This window comes from Solea senegalensis, linkage group LG19, assembly GCF_019176455.1.
Source record: "Solea senegalensis isolate Sse05_10M linkage group LG19, IFAPA_SoseM_1, whole genome shotgun sequence".
NCBI lineage: Eukaryota > Metazoa > Chordata > Actinopteri > Pleuronectiformes > Soleidae > Solea > Solea senegalensis.
The window spans coordinates 138,793-160,654 of NC_058038.1; the positions used below are offsets into that span (position 1 = coordinate 138,793).

At 42.0% G+C, this 21,862-nt stretch overlaps 1 protein-coding gene across 4 annotated transcripts in view; it reads left to right on the top strand.

The window, feature by feature from the left end:
• The window catches only part of cacna1ia (calcium voltage-gated channel subunit alpha1 Ia), a 130,250-nt gene that overhangs the window by 101,269 nt on the left and 7,119 nt on the right, over positions 1-21,862 (top strand). For 2 of the 4 annotated variants that reach the window (XM_044050397.1, XM_044050396.1), the window contains exons 19-34: positions 309-432; positions 591-659; positions 1,804-1,982; positions 2,204-2,330; positions 2,655-2,780; positions 2,902-2,991; positions 3,176-3,368; positions 3,711-3,862; positions 4,880-4,989; positions 6,915-7,048; positions 7,516-7,586; positions 10,702-10,780; positions 12,048-12,169; positions 13,538-13,993; positions 16,875-17,024; positions 21,653-21,790. In XM_044050397.1, coding sequence (XP_043906332.1) covers positions 309-432; positions 591-659; positions 1,804-1,982; positions 2,204-2,330; positions 2,655-2,780; positions 2,902-2,991; positions 3,176-3,368; positions 3,711-3,862; positions 4,880-4,989; positions 6,915-7,048; positions 7,516-7,586; positions 10,702-10,780; positions 12,048-12,169; positions 13,538-13,993; positions 16,875-17,024; positions 21,653-21,790 — 2,320 coding nt within the window. The remainder of the gene's footprint in view (positions 1-308; positions 433-590; positions 660-1,803; positions 1,983-2,203; positions 2,331-2,654; positions 2,781-2,901; positions 2,992-3,175; positions 3,369-3,710; positions 3,863-4,879; positions 4,990-6,914; positions 7,049-7,515; positions 7,587-10,701; positions 10,781-12,047; positions 12,170-13,537; positions 13,994-16,874; positions 17,025-21,652; positions 21,791-21,862) is intronic. The other 2 variants (XM_044050398.1, XM_044050399.1) reach the window with 2 other exon arrangements.

Here is a 21,862-nt window from a genome sequence, read left to right on the forward strand (position 1 = left end):
CAGCAGAACACTGTACTCCGGAATCTACTGCCTCTGAGAGAGTTGTTGATGTAATTTGTTTTGAATTAGGAGCAATGTAAACATGGGCTAAATGAAGCTATTTACTCACCAAGATAAGAAAGAGCTCCCGCGCACCGTGAGGGAACTTGGCTTCCATTCTGATTTGATGGAAGAGGGTTTGAAAATGCATTTGATCAAATGGTGGCCTAATGTATACATTGTCTTCCCCCCGCAGTTTATTTATTCATTTATTTATTTTCCTTTTCATTTATCAGTGTTTTCTCTATTCTTGTTTCCACTCATTCCAGGTTCAGGCAGATGTGCCAGTCCATCATAGCCCATAAGCTGTTTGACTATGTGGTGCTGGCTTTCATCTTCTCCAACTGCATCACAGTAGCTTTGGAGAGGCCCAAGATATTACAAGGCAGCTTGGTAAATTCATTTGACGTGGTTGTGCATGTGTGGCAGCTTTTTCTCCAAGGAAGAATTCGATTTTATTATCTTAAAGGTGCAATGAGTAAACCTTTACTACCCCTAACTGCCCCATGTCCTCTCTCTGACTGGATCCTCTTCTCTCCCCTTCTGTTCAGGAAAGAGTCTTTCTAACCATCTCCAACTACATCTTTACTGCCATTTTTGTGGGCGAAATGACACTCAAGGTAACATTTTACAACCTGCCTCTCTATACCAATGAGTCAAGTGAAGTGTGTGGCTGTTCTGGCATCTTTTTTTGTCCACTTGCCTTCCTGTGTCCCCCTGTTTGTCTCTCACTTTGAATTGCCTTCGCCTCAGGGCTCCCACAGCTCAACCCCTTCCCTTCATTCCTGGCACTTTCCATGTTCTCTTGGAATGGAGCAATTAAGCAATGTCATTAATTAGTGGCTAGTCTTCTCTTATGGATGCGGTCCGTCTCCAGCACTCCCCCACACTTCTGTTGACTGCTTCTTTTTTTAAAGCCGCTTTCTTAGGGTCCCTCTGTACTCATCAGTCTTTTTTTCCACCCTTCCTTTTCTTTTATTTGCTCTCCCTCTCTGTGCCATTGTCTGCGTATTCTCTGCAAAAAGGCTCTGGCACAAATGGGCCATCAATTATGCACCACCACAATCAATTATTAACCAATCACAGCCCATCAATGAGCCACAGAGTTGTCAGCCCCCGGGCCAAGCCGAACACGTCTCCCTCCAAGCCTCTGTCTGTCTGCGCCTCGTGTATCTCCATTGTGTGTGTTGCTTTGTGTGTGACTGCGTAACATTTGTCTCTCTGTTGGACTCTGCTACGGTGTGTTGCTGTGTACAAGATGTAGCCAAATAAAAAAAGCACAGCACAGCAGGACTGGTCAGCATGATGCACAACCTGGTTAGTTTATGAGGCAGCTTGAAGCTAATTGTAGCACTCGTCACTAACACATTCACTAGCTCTAATGATTTCCCATTAGTTTCCCATTACTTTCTATTTCTCAACACCAAGCAGAAAATGTGTAAAAAGGAAACACACTCGCAGTTGTGAAAACTCTCACTTTACATTTTGGCATTCAGACCTAAAGTGTTTGCCAGGAAGTGATTTTTCAACCGTCATGACATGTTTGCACACTAACCCACACAATCCCTCTGAAGCTTCACCGGACAGTTGGTAAACAGCTTCATATGTCAGTGGCAGAATTTATTTATTTATTTTTCTTTTTTTCTGTCGATTCATTGCCTCCACAAGTGCTTAGCCAAACACTGCATCAAGCTGTGTGCATGTGCCGAACATACACAGTCTGTGCCAACATATGCTTTCACCTGCTTTTCCTCTCGTCTTCAGGTGGTGTCCATGGGTCTGTATGTGGGGGAACAGGCATATCTGCGGAGCAGCTGGAACATTCTCGATGGCTTCCTGGTTTTTGTGTCATTGATTGACATTGTTGTGTCAATGGCAGGTGGGGCAAAGATCCTCGGGGTGCTTAGAGTACTCAGGTTGCTCAGAACCTTGCGTCCCCTCAGGTACCGACAACAACAAAGAACATCTTATCTTCAGTTAGATAAACAAATAATAGCCTCAACAGCTTTGCCATATCTTCCAGTTGTTATCTTGTCACATAGTATGTAATGATATAATGATGAGTTAATACTAAGACCACTCCCATAACCTTTTTTATTGATTCCTCTGTTGTTCTTTCACATTCTTGTTTCTGTTCTCGTCGTACTCCTTCGTCTTTGTTCAGGGTGATCAGCAGAGCTCCAGGTCTGAAGTTAGTGGTGGAGACACTCATCACTTCTCTCAAACCCATTGGCAACATTGTCCTCATCTGCTGTGCTTTCTTCATCATCTTTGGCATTCTTGGGGTACAGGTAGGACGCATACTATTTCCATATTATTTTGGACTGTTTTCCTCACCATGATGAGGCTTTTTGAAAAAAGAAAACCTCTCCCTTGCGTTCTCTTTTTGCTTCAAAGCACCCATGTTTAGAGGCACACGTTGTTTTCTCTGTCTCTATAAGCTCTAATCATCACTGCACACATTTTCCAGCTGCTGTTGATCTTTGACCAGCTCATTATTTCACTCCACCGGATCTTTTTTATCTCATCAAAGAACTCAATGAAAGTTATTCTTTTATATATAAGTTTTTGTACGCAGCTGCATCAACAGCTTGGTGTCACTATTCTTCTGACAGTTGTTTAAAGGCAAGTTCTTCTACTGCTTTGGCCCTGATGTCAAAAACATCACCAACAAGTCTGACTGTCTGCAAGCCAACTACAAGTGGGTTCACCATAAATACAATTTTGACAACCTGGGACAGGTTAGTGTCACTTGTGTGTTATTTTGCATTTTGTATGTGAATTGCATTTTTTATAAGAATGTGAAGTAGAGCGTCTTATTTTTTTTTTCCTTTCCTTTTCTGTCTGGCTCCTGTCATCCAGGCTCTGATGTCCCTGTTTGTACTCGCCTCCAAAGACGGTTGGGTGAACATCATGTATCATGGTCTGGATGCTGTGGCTGTGGACCAACAGGTACACACACACACACACACATATATATATAAGCTAGACAAAAAAAAGAAGCACAATCTACACTATCCACAATGTAAATGTAACATGTTTACCTTTAGCTAACTCTCTTTCTTCTTCTTTCTCCTCTCATCTCTGTTGTCTTGTCTCCTTCTGTCACGTCACATTTGCCACTCTGCGGTTCCAGCCAGTGACCAACAACAACCCTTGGATGCTGCTCTATTTTATCTCCTTCCTCCTCATCGTTAGCTTCTTCGTCCTGAACATGTTTGTGGGTGTGGTGGTGGAGAACTTCCACAAGTGCCGCCAGCACCAGGAGGTGGAGGAGGCCAAGAGGCGCGAGGAGAAGCGACAGAAGCGCATGGAAAAGAAGAGGAGAAGTAAGCGAGAGGACTGAGAGGAGGGGGTGAAAAAGGGAGAGAAAGCAGTTATTGTGTTTGATTAAAGCCTTTACATTTTCCATTCCCCCGTGCTCAGTAAAGAGCAGGTCGACTATGCAAGAATTCCCTGTACCACATCAGAGAGAGGATCTGTCATGCATTTCCAATTTCTAGCAGTCATCTATTTTTAAATGTCCTATGTATGATGTATAATGCAAGTTGTAATTTTATTACCATATAGGCTTGAGAATATTTTGTAAGAAGTATTTTAAAACCTCATCCCTTTCCAAAAGCAAATGTTTATATGTTTTAAAATACATTCCTAAATGTTTCTACCAATAGAAGCCCAGAAGCTGCCCTACTATGCCAGCTATGGCAACATGCGCCTGATGATCCACACACTGTGCACCAACCACTACCTGGACCTCATCATCACCTTCATCATCTGTATCAACGTCATCACCATGTCCCTGGAGCACTACAATCAACCTCATGTAAGACGGAATGTTTGTCTGTGTGGGCAGAGAGAGAAAGAGAGAGACACCGTTTCTCCATAGATGCAGAGTTGACCGATGAGCATGAAGAGACAGGTGCTGTTTTAGATGAGAAGTGCAAACCAGGTCCTTTATCTGTAGACACACCTCTCACACTGGCTATTTATTGGTAGAGGATAACAAGGTGCTTTTGCACAAAGAAAATGTCTCTACTCAGTTATTGCAGGATACAGTGTGTGGAAAGTGGAGCCTTAAAAGCTTAGTTTGTTTTAAAGGTAGACCTTGTGGTAGATTTATCAGGGCTGAAATCCTTCTGGAAGTCCCACGGACACAAGTCCAATGTGGTTTGCACTTTCATTTATGTAAGCAAAGAGCTGAGCAACTTAACTCTCACATCCCCAGTCTCAAAGTAACTTGTTACCACAAAAGAAACCCTTTGTCTGTCTAACAACTTGTATTGTGAGTAGCTGCGGTTCATACAGAGGCGCTGTGGATGGACTGAATGCTGATCTGTGCAGTACATGTTTCTGTCCATTCACGTGTGATGATGGGAAGTCGTTAAGCTTGTGATAGCTTCTTTTTTTTGGGCGCAAAAAAGAGGGAAAATTGATTATTCTTTACAAAAGATGCCCGTTTGACCTTTACAATTGAGCAAGCTTTCTCCAACTGGCCAAGCATCAGATAAATATCACAGGTCTTGGCTGTGTTTGTCAGCTGTTGGTCCTGACATTTGGCAGCCGCCCACATGTTGCAAGCTTCCGCTCTCTTTATGAAAGGATAAAACAGCTTGCAAAATTGGAACTAGAGCGACTAAAATGTGCTTACCTCAGAAATATTTGAATACCATGCAAATACAATTCTCTTTAAAATTTCGGGGACACTGTGTTTTTGCACTGACAATGTTTGATTTTATTCTGCGAACAATAGGTTCAGTTCTACAGTTTTCCCTGCTGATGCTGCTGATATGCCACTCTTTACACTACGCACACACACCTTCTCTTTCCTCTTTTTTCCCAGTCTTTGGATCTTGTGCTGAAGTACTGCAACTATTTTTTCACCTCCACTTTTGTGCTGGAATCAATTCTCAAACTCATCGCTTTCGGCTTTCGGCGCTTCTTCAAAGACAGGTACAATGTGGATTTATACTTTAAGGTGCTGGTGGTGTGATGAGTGTTTCCCCTTTTGTCCGCATGTAACTGCATCTGTGTGCTTATCTATCAGCATTTTATGGCCTTTTTATGACCCCTTGGATTAGATGCTGCAGAAGGAGCTTTATATTTCACAGCAGCTGAAGAGTTAATGCCACCAAAAATAACATTGTCAATCTGTGTCTGCTCAGCAAAGCCACTGTTTTAATAGGACACAAACAATAAAGCACATAACATGCCTCCTAACATCCTATCTTGATATTTTGAATTAACATTGAATATAAATAGTGCTCCAATGAACAGCTATTTAGTTCAAAGTGTAATATCTGAACAAATCCGCCTTTTGCTTTGATCACTATAAATGGAACCCAGAGTCACACTTTCAACGATAAAGAGGATTATGAAATATTTTTAAATAATTGAGCTGGCTCTGATGTGTGTTCTCTTCTGTTATCACACTGTCTAAACCAAAAAAAATTGGTCAAATACTGATTTTGTGACAATTACTACACATCATCACTGATGTCAATACAAAAGGAAATGTCTTCTTTAAAGAAGCAAGAGATTGCAATTTTCTCCCAGATATCCATATTGCCATTCCACCAGCTGTCAAGTGTTCCAACACGTACAACAACCAGGATGTCCAGTTGTGCAGTTATGTGATGTAATGTGTGTTATTGTCAGGATGTAGTAACCGATTGCCCCATTGAGGACACAAAATCTGTCTAACTTCTGCAGGACTCACACCTCTACACTGGCCTGCTCACTTCCACGTTCATTCACTCGGGGTCCAGATTAATCAATTTGTCACTCACTTAAATGTGCGCAGTGATGAGACTCGTGTCAGGGCCAAGTGATGACTAATCAAAGGCAGACAAAGATTTAGGAGCTTATATTACACTGATAGTGGTTTAATGTCATTGACTTATTTTGGTCAGTGAATTGAAAGAGGAGGGAGGGAGGATGAGGATAAACAGTTATAGGGAAGGAAGGAAGGAAGGAAGGAAGGGAGGGAGAGGCTCACAGGAAAGAGACGGATAATATATTTGAGGGGAAGCTGGACTGATCAAAGATTTAAAAAAAAAAAAAGGTGAAATGGACAAAAAAAGTGATGAAATGAGAATTAGATGGACAGATATAGACCAAATTTATTACACAGTTATCAGCCGGCACTTTGTCTCCTTTTATGTCGTGTCAGCAGCAGCTGTGAGCAGTCATTGTACATAGAGTGATTTATAATCTGGGGGAGACTTGTGAGCCAGCTTTACAACTGGGTTATTAGAGTAGCAGGTATAACACACAAACACACTGCCACCACAAGAACTGCATTTTTACATCCAGCACACATTTGACCTGTAGATTCTTTTTTACCTTAATTATATTTAACTTGTTGTTTTACTCTGTGCTTTTGTAGTTATGAACAGCTGCTACTCCAGTGTTACAGTCCCTTAAGACACTAAGTAACAGAGGTAAATGAACCTGGAACAAAAAGCAAACCAGGATCACATGAACTGTTGTAGAGTCGAGTGGTGAATGAACAACTAGTAGTGTCCAGATGCAGTGCAATCTCAGATCAGATGTTCTTCTGCTGTGACTCATACCGTTTACTTTCTATTTTCTCTAGCGAGAATTTACTGATGCCCCTAAACACATGTTACATGGAGACAGTCAGTAGACACATGAGTCAGAAAACCTGCACGCAGGGAAAATCATGTTGTTCTTGTTCAGTTAAAAATCTGTTCATTTGATCATTGTTAAAGTACGTTGTTGAAAAGTGAGTGGTTTTATACCATGGTGGTCTTATGGCACCCAGGTAAGTAGAGCCCCTGTAAATACAAGATTGTGTGTGTGTATTGTATTACATTTTCTTTGTGATCGCTCCATCATGTGTTCTTAATTGCCAGATGGAACCAGTTGGACCTGGCCATTGTGCTGCTGTCAGTGATGGGCATCACCCTGGAGGAGATTGAGATCAGTGCTGCTCTGCCCATCAACCCCACTATCATCAGGATCATGAGAGTACTGAGAATAGCACGAGGTATATTCACACACACACACACACACAAAACCACTGAGACATTAGCTGCAATGCAACAGCACATTGGTGTGTGATGTTTGTTTACGGGTTTATCAGTTTTATTCCAACACACATTTGACAAAAATCAATATTCAATTTCACTGAGAGTATTTACAGGAAGTGCAGCCGGGACTGGACTTGTGCACGTGTGTGGTCTTTTATGTGTATTTTTGTGAGGACCACAAAGGGGGTAGACATTCAGTTGTGATGCTTAGGGTTAGTGTAAGGGGCTAAGTAACATGCAGCCAATGCTGCACAAACATGTGTGTTTAAGTGTGTGTGTTTATGTGTGTTAATTTAACAACTGACCTTTCCACAGTTTAATGTTTCTCATTTAGTCTGTAATTGAACTCGAGGGATTTCCCCTTAAATGCCCACACTTAAACTATCTCTCTCTCTCTCTTTCACACAAAAACACACACACACAGTGCTGAAGCTGCTGAAGATGGCGACAGGAATGAGAGCCCTGTTGGATACAGTCGTTCAAGCCCTGCCTCAGGTACACACACACACACACACTCCATTTGTTCAGACAACCCAAACAAAGCCTATACCTGACCCTTAATCATAACCACAATTCAAACCTTAGCCCTAAACTTAATCAGTTCCATGTAAATTAGGTTTTGCCTTAATAGGACCAGGTTTTGGTCTGCATGAGCACTACTGGCCCTGGTGAGGTAGGTGGACCAGAAAAGGTCCTAAAGAGGTAACAAATACACACACACACACACACAATCTCAGTCAGTAACCAGGATGTTCTTATCAGGTTTTTTTTCTCTGCTGTGTCTCATGATCGGACTTTCTGATGGTATGAGACGTTCACCGCTGCCCTGTGGAGGGGAAAGAGTCTCTAACTGTTGCTGTTTTTGTCATCAGTTGCCGTAGTTACCCTTGACAGAAGTGTTTGATGTCATTGTTGCTTTGATTCTGCTAAATATTGACTCTGATCGGCTGACATTTTTGTCTGCTTCAGAATGTCAACTCAGAGTGGAAACTCCTCAAGTGTTCTGGGTAACCTTTGTGATGGATGTGTTTAGTTCAAGTGTTCCAGTCAGACATGACAGTGATACAATGAGACATGTACAGCACTTCAGTTTGTACAACATCCAAGCAGCTAAATTATTTACACCTGTGCTTTTCCTACTGTCAAAATGTCCACTTGTGTCTTTACCTCTCAATAGTTTTAGTGAGGACTTGGTGCTTGTCCAGTACCATGGAGAGCGCTCACGGTGAAGTTGTTTTTGCTCGCTGTTCTTACTAAATGGAGGTATCCTCTGTAGGCTTTGTAGTGGTGTTGTGAATGACCACGTTAACAAAATAAGTGACAACAAAACACAGGCAAAGTTATCTTACACAGCATATACTGTATTCATTCATTCTCTACCACCGGGGGCCAGTCCCAGCTGCCATATGGTGAAAAGCAGCATACACCTTGCACATACATAGTGTATAATTAGGTATATTTAGTGACGCTATTTATAAACAATTAAGTCTCCTGTGATCATCTCATTTGTGCACATGCACACACGCACGCACACACACACAGGTAAACAGGTGGTATGGTGAACGAGAGATGGCCGAGGTGAGAGAGAGAGAAAGAACAGTTTCCTTGTCTTTCTTTTCTATTGATCCCCCTCTCATTAACACTGAGCCCTTTGCTCCATCCCAAGGGCACCGAGTGAGGTAATTAAAACTTGGGCTAATTAAACAGTTCCAGGAGGTCTCTGACAGTGTGTATATATATATATATATATATATATATATATATATATATATATATATATATGTATATGTGTGTGTATATTCAGGCATGTCACACCTGGGGAAATATTCAATCTGAGGTGTGATTTGTTCCATCACGTAGGACATTAAAGTTCTAACTGACATTGCAACCAAACATTTAAGATATAAGTGGGGGAAAAAAGGGATTGAACGAAAACATTACTTTCAGTCAAGACTACATAAGAAAGCAAGGCATAGAAATAATGACACGCTGCTATAATACTTCACAGGATTTAATATAATGCTTCACCACTTACTTAAACAAACAGCTGGGTATTTTTAAATGCTTTGTATTATAAAGGGAATATCACTGATTGTTGTTGACGTAACAACAAGAAGGAAGCATTTTTAAATTCAAATACAATTTTTTTTTACATTTATATGTAGCTTGTATGCACTCGCACACTATACTTGTATAAGAATTGAATATGAAAAACAAAAGTCAGGCCAAATTACGGGCGCAATATGGCCATCAAAGAAAATAATTTGTGTGTATATTATGTATGTTATGGTGCTGCTGTTCTGAATTACTCAGTTTGTGCAAATGACGGTACAGTTTCCACTCTCTTTGATGCCCGTGTATGTGTCATATTCACAGACGTCCATGTGTTTGCTTGAGCATCTTCATCTTCTTCAGATACTGTATGTATTAGTGACACAATTGTTCCTCTTAAGGTTATAAGATAAGAGTATAAGATGTAATTCCCAGTGCTATTTTAAGGATTTCTCCCAGTCTATCATACACTACACTGCTAATTTGGTGACCAAAGTAGTAGTTAGCGTCTTGCTTACATGTTATGTAATGCACCCACGGTCCTTCTGACAGCTTTTTAAAGCGACATTTCCTGCCTAGACTTCTTTATTTGTTAGTATTTCTTTCTATCCAGGGAGGGTGCGGGCATGCAGTGTGACTCCTTCTTTGGCTACAAGTTACACAAGCTGTTTACCTAAATGTTAAAAGAGAAATTCATTTTTATTAGCCTGAAATCCTGACCATTCAGCAATCTCATCAGTGCATATCCTCATTACTAATGAAGCAGTATTGTTTGCAGTGTGGTACAGATTTTCAGCACGAGAGTGGGTTCTGAATCCCTGTAATGGGATTAGAATTTGCCCTGAGTGTTTATACCGTGCCGTATCATCACTATAAAGTTGTGGTAACAGCAGGCTGTTAAAAAATTCACAACTGCATCAGGGCTTCAGTTATATCGACGTCTCAGAGGAAGAACCGAGCAGGAAGCGGGATGATTTGGTATCAGCACACGGAAAGTGTTGAACATCAGACACTGACTTAATAAATTAGCCCAACGCTTAAAACATAGTCACAATTGATGTTTGCATTCTGTGACATTGTTTATGACATATATATGACGTGATGCTCCCCCTCCCTCTCTCTTTCTCTCATAAATCATAAAAACCTGACGCTTCACAAAGCATTGGAGGCAATGGTGCCATTGCCTCCAATGCTTTAATTTCTGTTCTTAATCCTACTGTTTTTAACCATTGTCCTTCCTGTAATGTGCACGAGGCTCTTTAAAGTCATTTTTTTACTGAGGAAGGTTTTATAACTGAAAGAAAAATCAAAAGGCGAAGCAAAAATGGCAGTAATATAATATATGTGATGTAGGGGGAAAAACAGGGGTATACAACAGAAATGGACAGGAAGCCATGGCAGTGTTTTGAGTGAACCTCAGAGCCTGACTGGTTCAAGTTCAGGTTTTATAAACGTATCGGTGACCTTGAGTCTTTTAAGAATTACTGGTGTTTTAATAACATACTCTCTTGCTCTGTGTGCGTGTGTGTGTGTGTGTGTGTTTGTTTGTGTGTTTCAGGTGGGTAACCTGGGCCTGCTCTTCATGCTGCTGTTTTTCATCTACGCCGCCTTAGGAGTAGAGCTTTTTGGAGAACTAGGTAAGTTCAACAACATCTACTTTTAGTGCTTTGTCACATGAAACATGTAAATATTACATAAACAGTGTTCTCTTTAACAGTGATGACAGATAAGCCGTCTATTCAGTCGATTATTGGTCATCTTATAAATGTTCCTCACTTATAGCTGGTGTTGTGGTCACCACAAGGCATCCAGTCAGTTTACACTGTGTTGCTAAACTGTTAGAGTAGATAGATTTAAAAAAACGAAGGAGAAAAAAATAAAGATTTTCTTAATTATTTGGATTATATTTTGATCTCAGTGTGAATGCTTTCTGTCATGTATCATGTGGTAATGAACATAAGCTCTTTCACTAGTTGGATTAATCCCTGAACCGTACTGCACGTGCATGGTGGCAAATTAAAAGAAAATCCTACATAAAGCGTCTCAGAAGGTTTGGTCCACCACAAATCCTCAGATTAGCTTTCAGTCGCCTTTGACAGTGTTTACACTCTTTGAATTTAAGAGGAATGACCACTATTCTTCTAAAATGTGTCACCATACTGACGAGGGAATGAGGGTGTAGAGTGCTGACTTGTACCTAAATCTAAAATCTCCTTTGTGTTCTGTTGGGATGTGGTGAATGTTTCGGTTTTTAAATTCATCAAAACATTTCATCCTTCATCCATGTGAGACAAGGGAGTGTATTGACACAGTGTGTAACTGAATGGCCTTTGTCTCAGAGTGCTATCACTCGTCTTTACCATGAAAAGGTCATTTCCTTTTCATCCTGTATTCGTGTTCATCAGTTTTCCTGCAGTCGGGCAAGCCATTAGAGAATCTACCAATTCCCACAGTAATCATAGTGTCCTAAAATACCCAAACTGAAGTTGGAGGATATACTTTCTTCTCTATTTTGCTGCAGCTGCAGCCAGTGGCAACAATGCCATTGGAGCTTGGCAGGAGAACAGATTAGTGAGAAGTGTCACTTTTCTTGAGGCCATTTCAAAGATTATCTTGGGCTGTAAGCTCAAAGACAACTAGTGTTTGCTCACATTGCTATTTATTTCACAGCGCAGACAAAGTTGGCTTGTTTGGACAGTCATCCAGGCGGCTTAGTGACAAAAATTGTGCATTCCTTCACATTTTCAAACAGCAATGATAGAATAAATGCCGAGCTTTCACATTCACAAGTGTCTTCTGCTTTTCCTTTCCCTCTCTGTTCCATTTCTGTCTCTCCTCTCTCTCATCTGTGATCCAACAACCTGCTCTCCCCCTCTATCTATACTCCTTTTCTCGTATCCTCAGTTTGCAATCAAGATTACCCATGTGAGGGTATGAGTCGTCACGCTACCTTTGAGAATTTCGGCATGGCTTTCCTTACATTGTTTCAAGTCTCCACGGGCGACAACTGGAATGGCATCATGAAGGTAAAACAGTGGCATTTTTTTTATTTGCCTGGATATAATGCATTTTTAACAAGTGAGGCAGAGATGCTGTTTTTGTTTTCTATAACACAGTGTGCACAGACTAACCCGTGGCCTGATTATGCAGAATATTGAACAAACATCACATCGGAATTAGAGTTCAAAAGCATTTTTTGAAAATAAAGTAGACGTCTGAGAGAGACTCGGGTTTGTCAGGATCTCATCTTTCGCTCTAGTGATGGCTGCTGATGAAATGGAAATGTGCTTGTTCAGCACTGTGGGTGCAGATTTCTGTACCGATGGGCCTCACTGCGCACACACACACACACGCGCACACACACACACACAGCACACCAATTTCCTGTACACACCTTTACTACCAGCACAGCTATGACCACTACCCCGCACACCTATGCTGCGAGGGGAATGGGAACGCTGCAGCGTGTCAGGCGTGGACCATTTAGCACTCACTGAATACACTGTGCTGCGGATGGTAGTGAGTCATTAAGCAAAAGAGTGGGCTGCAGATGTTACCTCCCAGAGTAAATCTCTGTCATTTTAGCAATCAAATTACTACCTGGGCTGCAGGAGAGAGAGATCAGCTTTGGTTTAGTAAGAAGCAGGTAAGGCAGAGTGATAATTAGTCGTGCAGTGAGGAGAGAGGAGAAAGAAAATACCGAAGCAGAGGATGAGAGGTAAGAGGGCAGTGGAGAGAAAAGGAAGCTGCAGTGATCTGTAATAAGGTGGCAGTTCGAGGAAAGGAAAGGAGTTAAAAGCCCTGACCAGTTATTGTGCTTTCTCCTCTTTAAAAGAAGGAAAAAAACTACAGCAAAAAATAAAAAATAAAAATGTGGAAATAAAAAAAAAGATGGAAAGGGAGTGAAGGCAATAAAGAAGGTGTTCACTGCGTAACTGTCATGCCAAATTAGATATAAAAGAGCGGCTTCAGCTTCGGGTGGCTGAAATAGTTTTATGGTGTCCCTGCTTATATGACATATGTGCACTTCCTCCAGAAAACACTTGTCACTTTGGTTCTGCTCTGACTGAACTCTGCTGTAAAAAGTAGAAGCACAACAATTGTGTGTTTTATGGTTTTTACAATTATATAACTTGTCAGAAACACAGGAGTTACAAATGTTATATAATTAACTAAAAGGAACTTGGTCACGTTCATGTGAAATGACAATACATTTTCCATTATTACAGTGATTGTGTTGTCTTTGATTAATTATATCCACTTCCTCTACCTTCAAAATAAAATACCACCCGTGGCTTATATGTTTTTGTGTTTTCTTATGAGCCTCTTCCATCTCCTCCTGACCAACCTTGTCCTCAATGTCTTTCCTCACTGATCTGCCTCGATGACACCAGGACACCTTGCGGGAGTGCCCACCAGACCACAGAACCGATGTGGACTATGCCTGCAATCCGAGCCTTCAGTTTATCTCGCCCATGTACTTTGTCTCCTTCGTGCTCACCGCCCAGTTTGTGCTCATCAACGTGGTGGTGGCCGTGCTGATGAAGCACCTGGACGACTCCAACAAGGAGGCCCAAGAGGAGGCGGAGATGGATGCAGAAATTGAGCTGGAGCTGGCCCAGGGCACCCTCTGTTGCATGGGTGCCCCCAGTTGTGGGGGTGGGGTTGTCGAGAAAGGACTAGTCAGTGTCGCACCAGGACCTGGAGGCCCGGCAGCAGCCAGGGAGCGAGGAGATGGCCGAGGTGAGAAGGGAGACGGAGTGAGGAAGCTGCAACACTCAGTGGCCACTGCACACCAAGGACAGTACAACTCCTGTAACTCCACCCGGACCTTGTACTCACCAGCACAAGTGAGTATGTGTATGTTTGTGCATGAACACGAGAGAGAAAGAGAAAGAAAGAGAGAGAGAGAGATTGTGTTTATGTGCGTGGGCATGTGTGTCTGTAAGCGTACAGTAGATGTCTCAGGCCGATCTGGGGGATCAGGAACAGTCTGTTCTTGTGGTTTATATATATATATAAAAAAAATCACATTTATTCAAAACTTCTAATCCTTTTGCATTGAATCCCAGATGTAATCCAGCAGTGTCTTAGCTGTAATGCTCTGCTGTGCTCTTTTAAAACTGATGGAACTTGAGAGCTGTAGAGTAACACAATGTAGGGTTTGCTCTCGGGTTCTCCCCACAGTTGGTAAACGCTATCGTTTGTTGCAACTGTCGCAAACAAATCCTACATTGTCTCCCTTTAAGTTAGCAGCAGCGATATCAATGGTGGCCAGAAGTTTCTGATAAAATTATGGCAGGGTTGGAGGCAGATTAAGGCAGATTATTAAACATTGAACAGATTGTCAAATCAAGTCAACTTTATTTCTAGAGCACATTTAAAAAACAACCAAGGTGCTTTACAAATTCAAAGGCACAGCAACATAAAATTATAAAACATAAAATCAATAAAAAAAATAGAATTAAAACCGTAAAATAGTGACATAACAGAATAATAAAATGGTAATAACTACATGGAAGTCTCCGGGTTGACAATTTTTATCCCGAAGTGAAGGCCAAGGAGAAGAGGTGGGTCTTTAAAAGCGTTTATTTAAAATTTTCAATGGTGTTCATGGATTTTGGCACATCTAAAAGCTGCCTGTTATTAGACCTCAGAGCTCAGGGTGGAGCGTGAAGAAGAAGTAGATTGAGTTGTGTGAAGAAATCAATTAAAATTTAATAGCGTGAAGCTAGAATTTAGGTATTTTCCAAAATGAAGCCAAACTGTCAAAGTGATATTCAACATATAAAAGTCAAGGTTAGGGCTTTTATTTTTTAAATAGTGTTTTTTCCTTTTATTACTGTTGTCATAGCAAGGAGAGGTGGAGACGCAAGCTGCGCTTCACGCTCAGGGTACATTTGATGAAATTATAGTTGGATTACATGCACCTCACAGTCAGGCAGTAGATGGTCACTTATTTTTTTACTCGGGGCCTCAAAGACAAACACATTCTAATTACTAATAATAGACAAAGATATCCAGGCAGACACATATAAGGATGAGTCATCGGCTGCCATGGAGAGTTTCACCTTTGTAGCTAAACTTGGCGTCATGAAGCCATTTTTAACAGTGTTGGCTGAGAAAAGAAACTTAATGCAGACCACAGAGAACATACTGGCAGCAGCTTATCACACACACACACACACACACACACACACACTCAGTCGCCCTCTCATTCCCTTGAATACAACGGATCTGCACAGCACAGGTCCTTTGTTGTTTGGAGAAGTGTGGAAAATGCGACAACACTATGACTGTAATTTGTTTATTCATGGAAATACACGTCTTCTTCTTTTTTTGTGCTGTCTCAAATATATTTAGTCTTCTAATAATAATGATGATGATCACAAATCATTAACATAATTATGCAGGGTTGCAGCCACAACTATATTACACAGTGAAGAAGTCATTTTTGACTGTATGGTGAAAGACTTGTAACACACACACATGCAGAAAGAGAGGGGAAGGGGTCAGAGAGGAGAGATAATAGATTAGTCAGTGACAGTCAGATAGAGGCTGTAATTAATTTCTTCTCACACCTCCCTCTCTCTCTCTCTCAAACTTCCATTTCCTGTCGATGGGCTCCATTGTTGTCCACTAATACAGTTATTAACGGAGGGCAGCACATAGGCCACCGCAGTCAATCAAACGTTATATATCAAGTGCTGCACATACACATAGTGAAGTGTCTTGGGACTGGACTGCCTGTGTGAGAGAGTACAGTATCTACACTTGCACACGGAGCTGGATATGGCCGAGTCAGTTTATCCTCAATGATGTCGGGACATTTATAACACTGGGAGGACAGCGTTTTCTAGCCCACTCATTTACTAAATCTGAGCCACGAGTGATTGTAGTATAACAGTGTGACTCAGAGATGTGTGTTTGCATAACTGATCTGAGTGCTGTAACTAATGCGGTAGAAATACTTCACAAAAATAGCCTCGTGTTGGGATTGAGGACCTCGTCCCACGTTGTCTTTTGGGCTATATCTGCTCACAATAATACATTTATTTTTTTACTGTTATGAATGCTCTGCAGGCTCGGTGCGTACAATTCATTGTAAAGGGCAGGTTCATTTTTCTGCCAGGATCTGAGATTTAAGCCAGAGTGGATCATTTAACACAGGCAAAAGTGCCGACTGATTCATCTGAATTGCTTTTATCCTAATCATGCCGAGTACAAAGCAAATGCTGAAATTTTAAATTGTTTCAACAAGGTATTGAACAGCCTAATTGAGGTAATATATCAAATGTAATTGCACCACTTTCAGGGCTTAAGGCTGTGATAGTAAAATGATGTTTTACGTGGCTAATGGAGGTTTTGTAGTCACATTACTGGGGAACAGTGTTTGGCTCTGAAGGCCAACAAAGTCATCAGGGGATTTGTTCTAGTTTGCTGTGTCTGAGATGTTTTTGAAAGGAATATTAAATCTAATTTAAAATTTGAAATCTACATACATGTGGGTGACTGTGCATAAATAAGTCAATATAACATCATACCTGTGTGCGCGCATTTTTATAACCCTTTGAATGGTCTATGCGTTTCCCTGCGTGTTCTTTGTGCACGTTTTGCACCTGCGTGCAACACTGGTCTGCCGGCCTGCGTCCCGTGTGTTTGTTTTTTGTGTGTGTGTTATGTCTGTGTGTGTGTGTGGGTGTGTGTGTGTGTGTGTAATGTATGTTCCAGGAGAGCCAATGGCTGGATAGCGTGTCTCTCCTGATCAAGGATACCTTAGAGGGGGAGATGCTGATGATCGACAACCTTTCTGGTTCTGTCTTCCACCACTACTCATCCCCGCCGCCCATCTGTAAAGACTGCAAGAGCTACCCACAAGAGGTACCATGCCAGCGACTTAAGAACACGCACATTCATGTAGCACACATGTGCGCAAACACGCAGGGTGTAGTGTGTCCAGTCAAACATTGTCAAACATTATCAAACATTTCAGAATCACTCACGCATTATTTATTTCTTATACTAAAAGTAAGAGATCGTGTCAGTGTTGGAAGCTCCAATTAACGCTGCGTTTGTGTGTGTACCTGCGTCATTACCTCGTTTATGAAACCCTACAGTTTCAGAACAAAAAGTTCAGCCACTGCTGAGAAAATAGTGTTGTATTGTTTTCCTGGGCTCTGCGAAGCGGATCGGCACTTCCTTAATTTGATTAGGGGGAGCTGTGTATCTGAGAGCTGGCCTATCTATTACGTCACTTCCAGGTACCTGGCCAATCACAGGACAGTGGGAAAGCTCTCGTTGGCTGGCCAATCACAACACAGTCCACATTCTAGGGGTGTGGTTTTGGTCTGAAACAGCGCGGCTGACGAGAGCGTCAGTGAGGAGATATTTTGATCGGCTCGTTTGCAGCGATTAGGAGGTTTTTAATCATGAAAACAAGTTAATATATGTAAGTAGACCTCCATAACTAACATATATGTGCGATACAAGCATTCTATGTCACCTTTCAGCAAAACTAACCTGATCACTGTCAGGCAAATATTATACCTTTTACCTTAAAGCAAATAAAGGGAAATGCAGGGTAATTTGCAGTTATCCTCACTTATTGTTGCACCATCTTTGGTTGTCCATATAACAGCCAGAACTGACTGCATCATGTGATTGAAATTGGTACACCTTATGTCTGGTGGCGGGGAAGGACATCAGTGCAGTCACAGAAGTGAGAGGCTCACGTTGTCACTGTCGCCCCTGCAGTTTCACACAGGTGCCACATTTAGATTTTGTTTGCAATCTCGGCTCAGTAGACACAAGACGCAGGGCCAGGACCGCCCGCTGGATATTGCTACAAGGTTAGCACGGTGTTACAAATTATGATTGTTTGGACACGGAAGATGAGGACAGGCTCGGGTTGGAAAATTCCGGCTGATAAGGCTGGGGTGAACGCTGCGAGATGAATGACAAGTGTGCGGGAAAATGAGCAGCAGAGCAAAGAGGCCGATGGCAGGTGGAGCAGGACTGGGAGATTTAAAGCAGCAGGAAAGGAAGGCTCGGCAGGATGAGATTTGATGTTGGGGCAGAGGATATATACATTTCTTATAAAACGGCATCTGACAAGCTGGCAGCACATGCACTGGGAACACAGTGACAGAGAAACTGGAAAAGTAGGAAGAAAGGCGGAAGAAAACCTGGACCTGTTAGACCTCGACTGACACCTCTGCCGCTCTACTCGTTCCTGGTAGAGATAAGAGGAAGATATTTTAAAAACTTTTATTTCTGCTGGAGCAAATGTTGGTCATGGTTCAACTTTCTGATGTGCTTGGGTCAGTCGGGACTGATCCACGAAAGGCCCCTGACATAAAAATCAATCTCATACAGTATATGTTGCATGAAATGTTTAATAAAATCAAAAGAAGCCGTTTCCTATTGTATTTGAGAGGCCACTTTTTATTACTGATCTGAATCATCCTTTTGATGCTCCACCCCTTCCCAGCATGACACACCTTTCAAATGCATCAACTCCATCATAGTGAAGCGCAAGCCACCTTTCGTTCTCCACTCTCGTCAATCTCCTAAAAACATATGCATAATAGTCTCACTAAAGGAATTTCCTCATCCTCATCATCTGCTTCCCCAAAAACATCACTCTCAGCTTCCTCTTTGGTTAACAATGCAGATATCGGCAACGGTGATGGTGAGACGTCCACCACAACAGAGCAGGCTGTCGTTTGTGTTTAGTTAAAATGGCTAAACGGCAATCAATAGAAGGCATCGAGACCATCCCTTACAGCTGGTTTCAACTAGAAATATGGAAATATGTGGAGGCTATGAGCCTTCAAAGAGCTGTGTCATGGCGGCCTTAAGATGATTGGTAAAAAATGTCCCTATGTGCTGCAGAGAAATGAACCTGAAGGTCCACTTTGAAATAAATTCATACTGAATGCAAGTCATTTCACAAATATGTAGAAACAGCAACTTCACACTTTATTACTATTGTGTGTGTGTTTGGTTAAAAAGACCCACACACACACACACACACCATGACCAGCTTGCATGCATGCACATTTGCATCAGGGACACTCATCTTTTACACACATACAATACGAGCAGTCCGGATGAAAAATGTTTCTCAAGCGCGCATGTGCTAGTATGATGCAGTATAATAGAGAACGTCAGCCCTTAAATATCTAATATCTACACATGTGATCAACATTCTGTTTGCACAGCAATGTGGATTGATGAGGTTTATGACATGCCACTTCCTTTTCTTACACTAGAGATATTGCATAAAGCACTTACTAACAAATCCGCCCGTCCTGTGTCCGTGATGTCCATCACTATGAGAAGTGCAGTGGGTCAGCACAGAAGAAGCAATAAATGGACTCCGCACCTCCTCACCTGTCAGTCGCGATTTCTGCTTGTCTACAGATGCTGTCAAATCATCAATCTTTTCCTGCTTCTTTTACAAGCCGCCCACATCCCCGTGGTCCCTCTGCTCTTTGGGTGATCACTCGCTCTGTCTCTGAATTACAGTATCTGATCCTGTGTTCTGATCCCCTCCTCACATTGTGTGGGTTTGATGCAGATGACCTTTGCTGTATGTGAAGCGTTATTGTGTATGTATGTGTGTGTGTGTGTGTGTGTAAGGACATTAATCAAGTCACTGCTTAATAATAAGAACGTATGACCTACTCCAGTAAGAGACAGACGAGGCCAGTTCTTTTGTTCAAACATGCTCCCACTGACTGTTGCTGGAAACTGTTTTTCGGGCAGAAAAACAACTAATCCAGCCGCCGGAGCCAGAGGGTTGTCAGTTTGAATCCTGGGACAGTACAAGGGCTGAGGTGCCCCTGAGCAAGGTACCTAACCACCGTTGCTCCCTAGGTTCCTGTGTTCACTAACGGTGTTTATAGGGATAGGTTGCAGGCAAAAGTTAAATTCACTTTCACTGACTTTTGTGTGTGCACTTATGGCAACGCTAACATTATTGTTGTTGTATTATTGTTGTCCTGATTAGGACCATGGAGGAACTTGATATGGCCGTGAGATATTAGCCGCTCATTCTTACAGTATTTTGAAATCTTCCCCTCTCATTGCCTCTCTGCAAACGGTGCCTAACTGCTGACGCTGGAGTGAGCATTTTTTAATAGGTTCTTGCCCGAGTTCCTTATCTTGTTTGTGAACAACCTTCAGTATTGCTGCAGATATACCGAAGCCACTGTGTAGCAACTTCTCCTGCACCCACTGTGACGTGACCATTACCCACCAATGACTGGCAGGGACGTTATTTACACTGTACTTTAGAGACACAGAGAAAGTCTGCAATGGTGGAGCTGCCACATAGTGTAGCAGTAAAAGTGGGCACTGATGTATTCGTATAAAACAGAATAACTGCTATGTGTTGCCTTAAGTGTAAGATTTGCATTATTTTGCCTCAGCTTTGCTCTCTTACTTTACCCACTCTCACTTTGTATCCCTCTCTCTCTCTGTCTCTCTTTCCTTTCTTTCTCCTCCCCCTTTGGGGCTCGGGCAGTGGTAATTTATTGCTGCATATAAGCCATGAATCTTCCTGTATGAACCTCCTTCCCTTTCTCATCTACTGGCACATGTTAATATATCGCTACTAGGCCATAGCATTTCACTGGGCCCTATTTCAGTACCCTTCTTAATTTCACTCTCTGCAGCCATTCATTGATGTGACGCTGCTTCGGCACATCGGCGCGCGCACAGATCTCTGAAGTTGCACTCCAGCTCGCCGTTGCCTTTTGAAATTGTGCACAAAAATGTGCTGCATAGAGAGGAGGTGATAGGATTGTTAGCCGAGAAGCTTCAGCTTACAGGGGATTCATGCGGTGATAATTCAAACCCACTTCAGGAGCCATATGGGCAGACTAACCTGCAGCAGCAGCGATGAAATAAACTTAGCTGGAACCGATGTATGTGAACAAATGGCAGAGGGAGATAATAACTGTTGGATTCATTCACTGTCATTTCCCACTCATTCAGTGTTTACTAATATTGTCTTATTAGAATTACTGTATGGGAGAGTTGGAGAGGCTAATGCCAGAAGAAAACCCATATCAATGTATATTTGTGTTTGAGACACTCTTAGTCCACATATCGATGTTTTACCTCTTACTTATATATGGGAAACATTTGTTCAGACTATGATGACAAAGAAATGCTATTCCTTTGTGAAATCTCTCACCCTGCTTTCTTTACAGGCAGGTGACAGAGCATTTTGGCCACTTTGAATTGTCAGCATCTGGTGACGCATGTCGAGGCATGGCCGAGGTTTCACCTATCTCTCTGTGTAGCTCATCATGGCCTACAAGGCAAACTGTTTGAACAAACAAGTCATACAGCACATGCTCAAGACAGACGCATGATTAAATGTTACGTCTTCAGATTCGTGCCAAAGTCGCAAATCATGTTCTATTAGTTCAATGAATTTTTCCGGGAAGTGTAAAATGCTTCCTGAGACGTGAATAACTGAGCTCGCTTCCTTGCAGCAGATCAAGATGGCAGAGATTGAACAGGCGTCACTAAAATCAGAGCAACTGTCAGACAAGTCCTCATCCCCTGCCCTACCGGACGACCTCAGCCTGGATGAACATACTGCCTACCAGCTCCTGGCACAGGAGGGCAAGGTGAGCATGCAGACTGAAGTGGGACTAGTAAGTACATTGTTGAAAACTCCATGGGAGCACTTGTTTTTTGTA